This window comes from Falco cherrug, chromosome 3 (genome assembly GCF_023634085.1).
Source record: "Falco cherrug isolate bFalChe1 chromosome 3, bFalChe1.pri, whole genome shotgun sequence".
Lineage (NCBI taxonomy): Eukaryota > Metazoa > Chordata > Aves > Falconiformes > Falconidae > Falco > Falco cherrug.
This window is the reverse complement of record NC_073699.1, coordinates 105,270,892-105,284,106: the sequence shown is the minus strand read 5'-3', so window position 1 is coordinate 105,284,106 and position 13,215 is coordinate 105,270,892. Positions and strand designations below refer to the sequence as shown.

Below are 13,215 nucleotides of genomic sequence, written 5' to 3'. Positions count from 1 at the left end.
AAAAAAAAAAAAAAAAGAAAAGAAAAGAAATAAATGCGGGGGGGGACAAGCAAAAAGGGATGACAATGTGCACAAACTGTCTTCAGAAACCCACAGAGGCTGCATTTTCATGCAGCAAGCCCAGGTTCTGTACTCCAAAGTGAACTGCAGATGGAAGAGCTAGGTTACATCATTTGAATGAAGAGCTACCATTCCCAATCTACAAAAAAAGCCCCAAAACAACCCTTAGTGGTGACTTAACAGAGAAGACCAGGGATGGTTTCCTCCTCTCTCTTTTTTTCTAAAGGACTCTGTGTCCTACAGTAGTGCTCCCCAGCTCTGTTTCACAGGGCGCTTTGGTGCCATGCACCAAAGTACTGCTGGAGCTACAGGGTCTACCCTATAGATCATGTCTCAGGCTAAAGATGTGCTGGGACTTGCAGTGCAGGCCCTTTTCCTGTGACGTGTTTTGCATATGTCCGTGTTCTTTGGCTAGAATGAGACTGAAGGTATTGCTGAGGTGAGGGCTGAAAGGGTGTGCAATCTAAAGCTGAACCAAGTCCAGCCTCTGATCTGAAATAATTGGATCTCACCGTCTCATCAGGGGACTATGGAAACTTGCAGCCTGTTTCCCCGGCTAGATAAGGCTGCATGCACAACTGTGACAGTGCTCTTCATCTTTCATGGAGCCCAGCTCACCCCTGTTGTGAGTGATACACAGTGGTGGTAAGCAGCAGTTCCTAGGCATCTCTGCGACACGAGGCATTGGGAGCACACCTGGCTGTAGCTGCCTTCAGGTGAAGGTGCATCAGGTGAAGAGGGTTGACCAATTCCTACCATGTCTGTTGTTAACAGGCACCACTGGATGGGCAATTTGATGCAACACTTCTGCTCTCCCTTCGCTAACCCAGCCCAGGGTGCTGGACTGGCGGACGGTACACAATGTCCACATCTGAAGAGCTGGAATTGCTCTTAAGAGGGGAGACAAGGGGGGCTGGGGCAACAGGGTGGGGGAGAAAAAAACAATCTGGCTACAGGGTGGCTGCTGTTAACTGCAAAGGAAGCTATAAGCCTGCAGCCTCTCCCTTCTGCAGTACTGAAGAAAACTCCTGAAGCAGTTCTCGCCTCCCAGCAAGGGCCAAAGGCCCCACAACTTTCCAGCACCTACACAGCTGTTTCACATTTAAGCTTAAAGAGAAACACAGGCTTGTGTTCAAACCAGACAACTGCAGCATTATTCAGTTAGCAACATCAGGACTTTGCTCCCCACTTACTCCCCCCCAACCATGCCTTATACTAGAACTTTAAACACTATTGATTAAATTGAAGCAGGGTTTTTCTAGTTTCAGCCCATATCCCATATTCCCCCTGCCAAATCCAATCTCAGAATGTCTGTGAGCTATTTGGGGTTCTCTGTTTTTTAAGAAATATACGAGTTTTATTTCCTACTGAATTGACCCACAGGGAACAGTTGCCCACAGAACCTTTTTATTAGCCCCCTCATAAACAGTGAGGGCTGTAGGGAAAGCAGTAAAGTTGCTCTTATTGTTTTAACATAATGTAACAAATGTATAGCTTGTGGGTTAGGGAGGCTATGCCAGAATAGTGGCTGTCTGTGCAACCCATGTATGTGCACACGCACATGCACATTACTGTCCTAACTATTTGCGTGACATAATACCCTAGGGAATATAATAGAACAGCCTGTTCTTGACATGTGTCAGAAGCTATTTTCCGATTGTTAAATGGATAAAGAAGAAGCTAGTGGAGATGTTCTTCTAGATTGGAGTCCAACCCAGAGGAAGTGGAGGCAACTCAAATGGAAGTTGCCATGACTGCTGGTGAATAGCGAAGCAATTTTACGAAAGCAGCCCTCTACAAGCAGGGACTTGGGAGCCAAGTCATAGAGGGAGGGGGCTGGGGGGAAGGTATTTTAAGAAGAACCACCATCGCTATAAGGGCACAACAGCAAACTAGTCTGTTGAGGATGAAATACAGCTCCCTAAAAGAGAGAACTTGAGTAACTCGACAGAGGCAAGTATAATTTATACTTCCAGTGTATCAAAATACAAGCAAATAGCACAAGCTGGAGGGTGGGGTGGGGGAAGTGGTGCAGCGTGGGAGGGGGGTGGCATGGCCCATCAGCAAGACCGGTAAGCTATGACTAGCAAGAGGTAAAAATGTTACAGAAGTCTATTACTAGCACAACAGAGAAGGGAAAGAACTGGTCCATTACTCACTGGGGAGGGAAAGTAATCAACAGATGATGCTGAGACATGTTAAATGCATTTGTGCTTCAAGCCTCGCTAAAAAGGAGAAGCACCAAGAGCCACCTAGTTATGAGGAAAACGAGCAGCAAAAGGCCTTGCGTCCAGTCTAGAGAAAAAAAAGAGACAGCAGGTTCCTGAGATGGCTTTACCCAGTCTCTAGGTACTTCAGGGTAACTACTTTCAGGTTCAACTGATTTTAAACAATCTACCTTGCCTCAGAGTTTACAGCTTTTCTCCCTTCCTGGCCGGTATTTGTGGGAGCAGCCTGTGTCTTTTCTGGCAGGAGCTGGTCCATTTTAGGAGATGCCCACTGCATCCCTGTTACTCCCTCCCACCACTTATTCTGAACTGTTCGCTTCTGCCCCGGGCACTGAATACCACCTGTGTTTTCTTCCTGAAACAGTTGTTTGACTGGCTCCAGGTGAGGATATGGAACATTCTGGAGGACACATCAAGCTTTCTTGAAACCATAATTACAAATAAATAACTGAACAGTTACTGCTTAATAAACTATATTCAATAGACTTAGGTCTCTTGACAGCCCTATTCCGACTAGGGACAACTTTAAAGCGCACCACTTACTGCTACATAGCCCATTTTCCTACCTGTGACCTTATCTTCAGTGCAGGTCCGAGTTTGAGCCCCATATTGTTCAGCAAGTGCTCTTCCGTTAGGAGGGGCAGGGTCTCACCATCAATGGCCTGCTCTCGGAATACCTGGAAGAAACCAGAACACAGGTCCAGGCTTAGAAATGACAGTGACTTATCTGATGCGCTTGCCTTGCCGTTGCACAGAAGGGTGCTGTAGAAGAGGTAGCTTCTAAGAGCCTCGGTGGTGAAGCAGGCCCCTGTTAATATGACAGGTATATACAATCCTGTATGCACAGCTAGGAGCCAACAAGTAAAAGGAAACACGTGAGAAGGTGAAATTAGGGCTGGTTGGGCCAATTTAGATAAAGCATTACTTTTTTTTTTTTTTTTTTAATGCTGGGATGGGACATGAAATTTTTTCTCTGGGGAACATCCCCAGGTTTAGCAACCAAAGCAGCTGACCTAAGCGCAACATTATGAGTAAGCCCAGCTGACAGCATACGACAGCAGACTTGAGAAAGAAGAATGACATGCCCAGAGGTCCTACCCCAACTACATAAAGGGCAGAAGACATAGGAGAAAAGGTAAGAATCTAAATTTTGGCAAATCCTAGTCACTCACGCTTGTGTGAATATTTGGAAAAAGTTGACCCAGTAGACTCCAAAAGTATTTGCAGTCTTCAGTGAGGCATATGCAACTGAGAAGGAACTTGCTTGTTCATGCATTTCCTTCTCCAAGCTGCTAATTTCCAAAAGAGTCTCCAGGCAAAATACATAAACAGATCTGTGAGGCACATCTGCAGGTTACCCGATTCATGTGCAACACTGTTTTACACTTTTTTTTTTTATCTCCTCCTTTGCCTGTGATATATTGCAACTATGCCTAGGACATGCAAGCAGCCAGGAGAATGCAGTCAGCCGTGCTGTTTGGCAGTGGCTCTCGATACCCAGACCGGTATCCCAGACTCTGATTCCACCTGGGATCAGAGAAGATGAGCCCTCCTGTTTCAGCACTGGGCCCTTTCTTTTTCCTCAACACTTCTAGCAGCATAGACTAATAAATATTGCAGTACCACTGTACTGAGGCAGCCGAGCGGTACCACTAAACGTGGCATGAGCCTACTGAGCCAGCCGCGCTGGCCCTTCAGCCAGTGTCCATCAACAATACAGCAAGACTCTTGCCTCTTCTCCTGGTTAGCTGCATGAGGCAGACCCTGGACATGTGCATAGGTTTAATCACAGAAATGACAGCAGGGCTAGCACAGCCTTGTAAAATGGCAGTTTCATATGAATGCATTCTAATACCCCCAGCCATGCAAAACTGTACCATTTTAACACATTCTTAGGGACAGGCAAAAATACTTTTTTTGCCTCTCTTTCAAATGACAGGGTCATACAAAGGTTTTCCACCTCATGTACTATATTATAAAGGTTAAGGTCTGGATACGTGGTCTTACTGCTCCATTCTTCATATATAGAGCAGGGCTGCAGTTACACCAGCTTCCCCTGGGTGTTTATTCTGGATGTAAAGGCTTAATACTTCAAGAGTAAACTGCCATCGCTTGGTAATTTAGCCAGCAGGTTCCCTTTGGTTCTGCGAGATGTCAGTCAGATGCTGGTTTTCTCTTACTAAACCACACCTCCGCTCCACAGCTTTTTTTCCCCACCCCAGCTCATGCTGGATGCTTGCCCAAATGAACTGTCTGTGGGGCCTGATCCTGCTGTCTCTCTCCATGCATGGCTTATGCATAGCATTATTATTACTAAACACTATGGCAAGGGAGGGTGTTTCAATTTACTCTAATGGCTGCTTCTTCAGCAGCCAACCGTAGCCCAGAGCCATCCCTTTGGAGAGTGGCAGTGGCTGTTACAGCCAAGGCAGCTGAGCTGTTGCAAGTGGTTTTTATTGCTGGACTCCACAAGCAAAGCTGCCCGTGACTGCAGCACGTGTATCTGCTCTTTGACCTAGCAAAACTTACTATACTGATTTCTTTTCCTTCCTCTGAAGCCAGTGTGGCTGGGAGCCAAAAGCTTCCTTTCGCTCTGCACTAAAACTCTCCACAAAAAGCCTTAACTTGAGAAAAGCATCCCCCTTGGGTGTCCCACAGGTCTTGATCCGCTGCAGAGACAAAGCTGAATATTGTCAAGGGCTGAAATCAGGCATGGCAACTTTTGTGTTTGCTGAAATTTTCTTGTTTGTCTGCAACATGTTTCTAAATGCACAGCATACCACCAAACTCTTGCTGGGTTTTCCTGGCAGGAGAGGCCTGCAGACCAGTGCCAGACCTCCCCGGCAGCTGTGGTTTTGGAGAAGAGAACACAGACAGCTCTGCAGTTTAGAGCCATGGAGCTGGGTCACCCTTGAACACTGGCATTTTCACATAGTAAAAAACCTGTTAAGCATATAACCCTAGAGCATAAAAACGCATCATCCCTTAAGCCATGCACCCCCTACATAATGCAACATAGCAAGGCCACGACAGGAGGCTGTTTACAGCAGCTCCCCTTATCGTAAAACATTTTGTTTGCAATGCACTGAGAAGATTGCTGAACCTTTGTCTCAGCGAGCTATTGATTTCTTCCCCACTGGTATACCAGGAGCTGGCATGGAAGGTGTAAATGGATGATCCCTCTGCAAGGTGGTTGTGTTAAAGATTTCTGCACATTTCCTACAGGCCTAATTCAGAAGCTTCCAGGCAACTCTGAATTTCATTCCCCAGTGCAGGAATGCAGATAAACTGCAATACCACCAGTGCGAGAGCACGCTATCTGGGGTGGGGGGTAATAAGGAATGCGAGTAGCTGTATATTTTGGCTTCAGAGCCTTTTGCTTGAGCTCTCTTCAACACACACTGCAACCCACATGTACTCTCCTGAACCCACCACCCATCCCCTTATCATCCTCACTAAGCCCAGCTCCTGAACCAGCTTCTACGCCTGCAGACCTGCTGCTTCTTGTTCCTGTAAACACCCATCCATCCACCATCATTTTTTAAGCAGTCCTTTCCCTCCCTCTCTGCATCATCAGAAACTGACCCATCTCTCTTCCACACACCCAGTCAGCCTGATCCGCTCCCAAGCACATGCGAAATCTCTGTCATTCCTCTTGGGGAATGTTACATGTACCCCATCCCCATAACAAGCATTCACTCTCCTAAACAGTGCCTCTCGCGTGCAGGCACAGCTGCTTGCTCCAAAGCACACCGGTTTTACAGGTGGTTTTATCAAAGCATGTTGTGATGGGATTAGCATCATGGTTAGGGGGCAAGGAAGGACAGACTTTAGATTGAAAACACATTATATCCCATCACCTGAGCAGGAAAGGGGAGGTGTAGGGCAATTCCAGGTTTCCACTTGCCCATCCCCTCCGGAGGGATGCAAAAGCACACACATTTCCCCATAGCACGCTACCAAATCAGCATAACCTAAAGGGAATTACTTCCCAAGGGCCAGGTAAGCACACTGCTCTCCTAACAGGTGGTTCCAGCAGAGGCAGGAGTGCTGAGCTTCACCCTCCCAAACAGCTGGGAGCAGGGTGTAAGTTCTGGGAGAGGACACTTGCCTAACACAACTAGTAGAGGGAAAGACAGCAAGGGCCAAAGGGGAGGAGGTGGCAGAGTTTTAGAAATCAGATTTCAGCCAGCCTGGATGTCAAAGCACAGCTTTGCACTCCTTAGCTGTCCATCAGGGAGTCTCCTCTCTTGAAGTGGCATCTTTGGAAAGCTTGACTCCTGCTCTCCTTCCTTGCAAGACCTTGTCAGCCTAGGATGTCTCTCCGCTGAAAGGCTGGATTGTTCTGAACTTTGGCCCTTTGCCTCTCTATCTCTGCTACTTTCAGTCCCTCCCTTCTAAGCACACTAGAGCCCCTTTACAAGGGTGTCCCAGACAGCTCAGGAATCTGTGCCTTCGTAGTTGGCGCATTCTCTTAATGGGGCATTTATAATGGACTCTAGAAGATGCAGAAGCAAAAAACACAGGGTTGTTTTTTGTACTGCACCTCATGATCTCACACTGAGCAGGCTTTATGAAGCCCCCATTACTGATGGACGTTTCAACTCTGCTATAATGAGCTTAAAAATCACAAGTCACTATCGCTCTACAGCAGGGGTCCTCAAACTTTTTAACCAGGGGGCCGGCACGCGGATGCAGTGGCAGGCCGTCATCTGCGGCTGCTTGGTTTCCCCCCCAGCCCCCAGCGGGGGGGGGTGTCTGTAAATACCGAGGGCGGATTGAGGACCCTGGGGGGCCGTATCTGGCCCACGGGCCGTAATTTGAGGACCCCTGCTCTACAGTGTAAGCATGGAGGTTACTTTGACACTTGTGCAGCCAGGGTCTCTCGCAACCCCCCTCTGTCCCCACAGCGCTCTGTGTGCAGCAAGAGAATGCAGCACCTTCTGCCAGGCTGGCTGGTACCACAAGCTGCCCACCCCGATGCAGGGACTATGTGACAGCCCGTCCCTCGGTACAGCCACTCCACACAAAGCCACCACTATGCCCACCTCTGCCACAGAACACAGGACAGCTTCTAAAAGCATGAGCTGGACAGGGAGAGACAGTGACACTAAGTCACTAACCACGATCAACCCTGCCACTCGAATGCTCACTCCTGACTTTGCCCCTGCTCCTATCCTCTCCTGCTGTACTCGCTGCTTATTGCCGTCCATCCGCGACGCCCATCACACACCTTCTCAGGGTCTTTGCTGGCAGCAAGTAGCTATTTAGCAATCCAGGAGAAAAAAAAACAAAAAGCCCCTGCAGGGCTCTAAGATACACCTTTGGTTTATATTGCGGTGGGCTGGGCAGTCCTGGGTTAACGGCTGGACTTGGTGACCTTAAAGATCTTTTCCAACCTAAATGATTCTCCTGGGAGGGACACTGCAAGTCAAATAGGCACAGACAGGAGGGAGAGAACAGGGGCTCGCAGGGAGGATGCTCCTCCCATGATGTTCTTGAGGCTGTTAAGAGATTTACCTGAGTGTACTCGGTGCAGCCAGACAAGCTGGACACAAAGCTGCATACATCCTCCACCGTCCATTTGCTGATGTCTTCCAGCGCAGGGCTTTCCTCACCATCCAGAAACAGACCTCCCATGGTGCCTGGATTGTTTGGAGTTGGGGGAGGGTAAGAAGCAGGGGAGGAGAAAGAAACATAAATCATTAAAATCCCACACAGACAACAACTAGCCTGCAATCTGAATATTTTTCTCTAGCCACACATTCATCTTTAATGACCTGTCAATTAAAGCACTGGGCAGGGTCAATTCATAGGCCTCTTCCTCCTGGAGGTCCCCAGCTTAGAAAGGGGGGCAGGGGAAAGGAAAAATCCTAGCTAATGCATTTCATGTGTTTAACGTTCTTCAGCTGTGGGGAAGAAATTGGGGGAGGGGAGAGAAAAGAAAAACCCTGAAGGAGTGTTTCTCCACATGCACCGCAAAGCGGAAAACTCTGACTGCCCTGTGGGTTTCTTTCCCTCAACCCTTCTCCTGGCTACGTGCTCCGAATGGTAACAGGCCCCGATGCCTCTCCCTGGTGGCCCACTGCCTTGCCGGAGCGCGAATCACTGGAGAACATCTTGCTCTTTCAAAGCGTTCATTTTCAATCCACCCCAGCCTGAAACATCCATCGGATCGGTCTGCCCCAACACAGCCACCGTCTCGGAGCGCGCTGCCCTCTGCTCCGCCACAGGAGCTGGGCATCTCTCCTGGCCAAGCATCTGACGGGTGATGGGATGACCCCTGCCAGCCCCTGCGACACTCCAAAGACAGCACAGCTCGGTTCAAGCTGATATGTCAATTCTCCGAAACGCAACAGCGGTTCAGGTCCCAGCCCTGTCAGCAGAGACGAAGGTGATGGGTTCCAAAAGGGTGGAAGAGAGCCCCCCCACCCCTGTGCTGCCCGTGCCTGACAGCACAGGACGTGCACACGGGGAGAAAGCTGGGCTGGAGCCAAGAGGAGCCGGAAGAGAGGCACAGAGAATAAGAACAGCGAGAGAAATGCCAGCCAGGTATCGACTGCAGCATGTAAAAGGAAAAAATGCAGAAACAAGTAATGAAGAAACCTAGTTCCAGAAACCACCACTTCGGGGGTGGGAAGGCACCATCAGCCTGTGGAACTCACTGCTGCATGATGCCATTTACACCGCAACCCGGAGGACATTTATAGGGATGCGAACATCCATGATTATAGTGGGTAGAGAAAGAGTTTATGAGGGGCTACACTATTACGCTTCAGGGCGTGAAGCAAGAAATTACCAGAAAAAAATGTTTCTCCCAGGGGTCTATCATGACAGAATTATCGGTCCTGCAGGCTTAAGGTGCTTCCCTGAGGTGTGTGATCAGCACCATGGACGCAACCCCTGGCTTCGACTCCTTTGCTCTGGCCACAGCAGGTCAGAGAGCACTTCTGCAAACAGTGACAAGGTAAAGCGGGACGCAACAGAGTCATGGCAGGGAGCACGAGCCGGGAGAACGAGGAGTGGCCGGTTCCCTGGGGGAACGCACCAGTTCAGAGGCAAGAGGCACAGAAAGAGCCAACAGCAAAGCCGCCAGCACAGTCCAGGGTAACGGGAAAAGGACAGGATTTACAGAGGAAGTCATCATGCCAATAAGATGCATGTAAAACACCAGCAGTCTGCGCAAGAAGCGGTCAGATGCTGTGTAACCATTTCCACCACATTTCCGCTCCCTACTTCCTGCTTCCCGGCCCAGCCTCGTCCTCCGCGCCGCACCACGTGCCCTCCCACCGCCCCACCGAAGCGAGACAGCAACGGCTGCTGCAACCGAAACTGCACCCCCCGCCCAGCACTGAGCGGGTGACGGGCACCCCCCGGTGCAGCGCCAGCGCCACCAGCCCCGGGCCCGCCACAGCTCCACATGCCCCCGGCAGATGGGGACACGTCTGCATCTCTCACATGCACAGCCAGGGCAAACAGATGGGCACCAGCCCCAGGGCCAGAGCACCTTGGCTGGAGCTGTGGGGAGAGCCAGGAGGCCTGCCACCTCTGCCAGCTCTACCTGTCCTTCTGGAGCAGGGATGGGGCTGTCCCTCTCTCTCCCCACACCTCGGTGACTCAGACATGTCCCTGCAGGCCTCTCTGCTGAGCGCTTCTTACCAGCCCGGGACCCTCAGCGTGCTTGCCTTGCTGTGGGCAGCAATCAGACATTTTGCACCTCCTTCATATCCTTCATCTCTACCGCAATCTTTCCTTCGTGCAGGCACAGGGCTCGCAAGATGCTCTGCTTGCTGCTCCCCAGGACAGCTCTGCCTGGCTGGGACTTGCCGAGTATGGGGAGCTCGTTGCCCCTCACCTCGCCACCCTCCATCCCCCTGGAGGCCAGGCAGCCCCTTGCTCACTTCACACCCCTTCTTTTTCCAGCTATAAAAAGCTTCAAAGACTTCTGTGTGTCTGATAACAGTTGCAGAGAAAACCATCGGCTGTCGTGCAAGCCTGGCGTCTGTCAGCACGGGAGGTGGAGGCAGAGGCCATGGCCAAAGAGCCAGCGAGCACTTTCCTCCCCCTCGCCACCCCCACCTACCAGACAGACAGATGGACACGAGCCCTCATTCCCCTTCCTATTGCATTCCATTTTGCAGGAGACAAACACACAGCTGCTTATGTTAAAATTCACAAAATACTCAAATGGCTCAGGGCTCCTTTTCCTTTTCTGCCATTTTGGGGGAGGGTTTTTCTTTCTCTGGGTGGGGGTAATTCTCCTTCTCCTTTTTGGAAGAGTGGCTGCAGCTTGGTAAACAGAGGAAGTGAAACTGAACTCAGTTATTCCAGGCACAGTCAATGCTTGGGCGAGACACCTCCATCTGCAGCCAGAGCAAGCGTCTCTGAGGGGATCTGACTGTAACAGCCAACTGCTTTAAAATTAGGTACTTCCTTATTCCAAAAGCAAGCCAAGGATTGAGTTGCAGCAACACAGTGCTTGGGAATGAACTCCCCAGTCACTAGCCAGCCAGACCCATCCTCAGGGTTTAACTTCAGCCGGCACAGGGAGAGGCTGGTGAGTCCCTGCCAGGCACACGCTGCCCTTCGCCAGGTCCCCACCGCTGTGGGCAGAGATTTAGCCCAGATGCTGCATTCACAACTGGCAGGGATGAGGGGGAAAGTGTAAGGCTTCCCTACAGTCCCTCTCCTGCACACGTGCTTGTGATCCCGGAACCACACTGAGTGTGGGATTATTTGCGGGGTTACAGACATTGCCAGCGGAGCTGGAGTAGCAACTGCTTCTCCTACAGAAGCCTTTCTCTGTGGTTTTCCCTCCTTTGTCTTGTCGTGCCCCCAGAAGAAAGGAAGGGAGAGGTCAAGATGCACACAGATGCACACACAGTAACCTGCTGTGTCCAAGACTGAGTGCAAGACAGGCCTGCTGTATGGGAACAAGAAATATTTTCCACATACCCACACACAGACAAATGCAATACAGCCAAAATATTTATCTCAGAGAGTTTGTTTTCCCTTCCCATTTATAACAGGGAAACAGGGACTGACTGATGGAAATATTCTTGGGAGGGGGAAGGTAAATACCAATACTTCGGGTTCCGGCCACAGAACTTAAAAGCTAGAGGGTGGAAACCTATTTTGACTGAAGTTAGTGGCAAAACACTCCCATTCCCTGCAGAGAAGCCCAAAACCTCATGATGACTGCGGAACAGCTCAGCCCTGGTAGCTCCAAAGACTCGGTCGCCATTCTGGGTCCTCAGCACCCTTGATGTCAAGGTTGTGGAGCCTGGTATTCAGGTGTCCCCCCTGCCCTTTTGCTCCCAGCCGTCTGAAGTCACCAGATGCAGGAATACTGGCAGGAAGGACTGCTGCAGGATGACACAGCAGCCGACCACAGTGGTCCCTCTGGCCTCAGTGTGTATCTAATTTGCAACTAGTACAGGTCCAGCCCTCAGCACACTGCACGCAGTCACCGGCCCTTTCCAATTTTAACATCCCTAAAGCAGAAGGGTTCCTGTCCTTCCTCCTGTCCCTCCTCAGGAAGATACATCACCGTCTGCTCCATCTCTGTGGATGGCTGCACCCACTCACCACTGCTCTGGCAGTCTGGAGAATGATAATAAATAGGTGCCAAGTGGCTAGAAGGGAGGCACCTTCTATTATAATAATGACATGTCACTGGATCCTGCTGGACTGCGAGGATGCATAAAGGGCAGCATCTATTCCCTGCCAGGCCTCCTCTGTCTTGCTCTATGATAAATGACGGTCCGAGAGACTGGTAATGGATTACAGAGCATTTCACCAGATGGGGCCCCGCGTGTAAGAACTGAAAAGAATCCATCGTCCCAGGCCAGTGTCTTGTAGACAGGTGTCCACGTAAAAGCCCTCACCACCCATGCCGCAACCCATTTATAATTTCCCTCCCTCCTCCTGATATCCAGCTGCTTCAGAAGAGAAGCCAAACGCTGAACAGGTCAGGGAGAGCAACCCTTCTGGTCAGCACAGTGCGGGAAACCTCTGCTGCAAATCCGGCAGCCAGGCTGCAATAGGGTTGCCTCTGCCGCACGGAGACGGGTGAGTTTTTGCTCCTGGTATCACAGGAGACAATTCAGGTGCCAACTGGGAGACCAGTGCACAAAGCAAACCCACTTGAAACTCAGCCCACCTATGGGTTTAATCAGTTTTGCTACCTCTCTCTAACCCCTTCCCCATTCCACCCTGTGCACGCACTCCCACTCCTTCTCACACACCAGAGAGGGCTTGGGTCATGGAGTGGCACTGGAAGGCTTGCGTTAATTGCTCTCCAGACTACAGATCAATAGAAGGATTTTAGCCTCCTGCACACTCCATCCTTCACCTTTTCCAAAGGACGGGGCTGGAGGAGGGCGGTGGGAGGAGGAGGGGAGCAAGGCTGCTGAAACCTTGACAAGATGAGGTCATCGAGCAGCCGCCAGATCCCCAGAAGGCAGCTCAGGGAATCGACCAAGCTCTGGCTGCCTCATCGATATTCTTCCCAGTGGGGACAGAAAACGGCTCTGTGCCTCCAAAGGAGGAGCCTCCCGGTGCTGGAAGACCAGAGGAACTGCCTGAAACGCAGCAGTCATTTTCAGCCAGCCACTTCCCTCCTCTCCTCCCTCTGGCTCTTCCTCTCGGCCTGCCACGTTACCTGCCTTGTTCAGGTCGTTACTTTATAACGACAGCCTCCAGCATACAGCACAACATAGTGACCATCCGGGCCAAAGGAGCAGTCCCTGTGCAAAAAGGGGTTACGGAAATTATCTGGCACCAGGGGAGAGGTGGGTGCAGTTCTGCCTGTCTGTAGGTGCTTTGTGTTCCCCGAACCGAAGTAACACATTTTTCATTGACACACCTTACCCCAGCACACCCCACGATCCCCGCAGCATTTGGATCAATATAGCTCTCAATATTT

At 50.5% G+C, this 13,215-nt stretch overlaps 1 protein-coding gene across 7 annotated transcripts in view; it reads right to left on the bottom strand.

Annotated features, from left to right (window-relative positions):
- Positions 1-13,215, bottom strand: part of SAMD11 (sterile alpha motif domain containing 11) — a 158,603-nt gene that overhangs the window by 3,208 nt on the left and 142,180 nt on the right. For 6 of the 7 annotated variants that reach the window (XM_055705922.1, XM_055705923.1, XM_055705925.1 and 3 more), the window contains 2 exons: positions 7,809-7,933; positions 2,855-2,965 (listed from right to left, as the gene is read on the bottom strand). In XM_055705922.1, the coding sequence (XP_055561897.1) occupies positions 2,855-2,965; positions 7,809-7,933 (236 nt within the window). Of the gene's footprint in view, positions 1-9; positions 2,356-2,854; positions 2,966-7,808; positions 7,934-13,215 lie in introns of those variants that run through there. The other variant, XM_055705924.1, reaches the window with a different exon arrangement.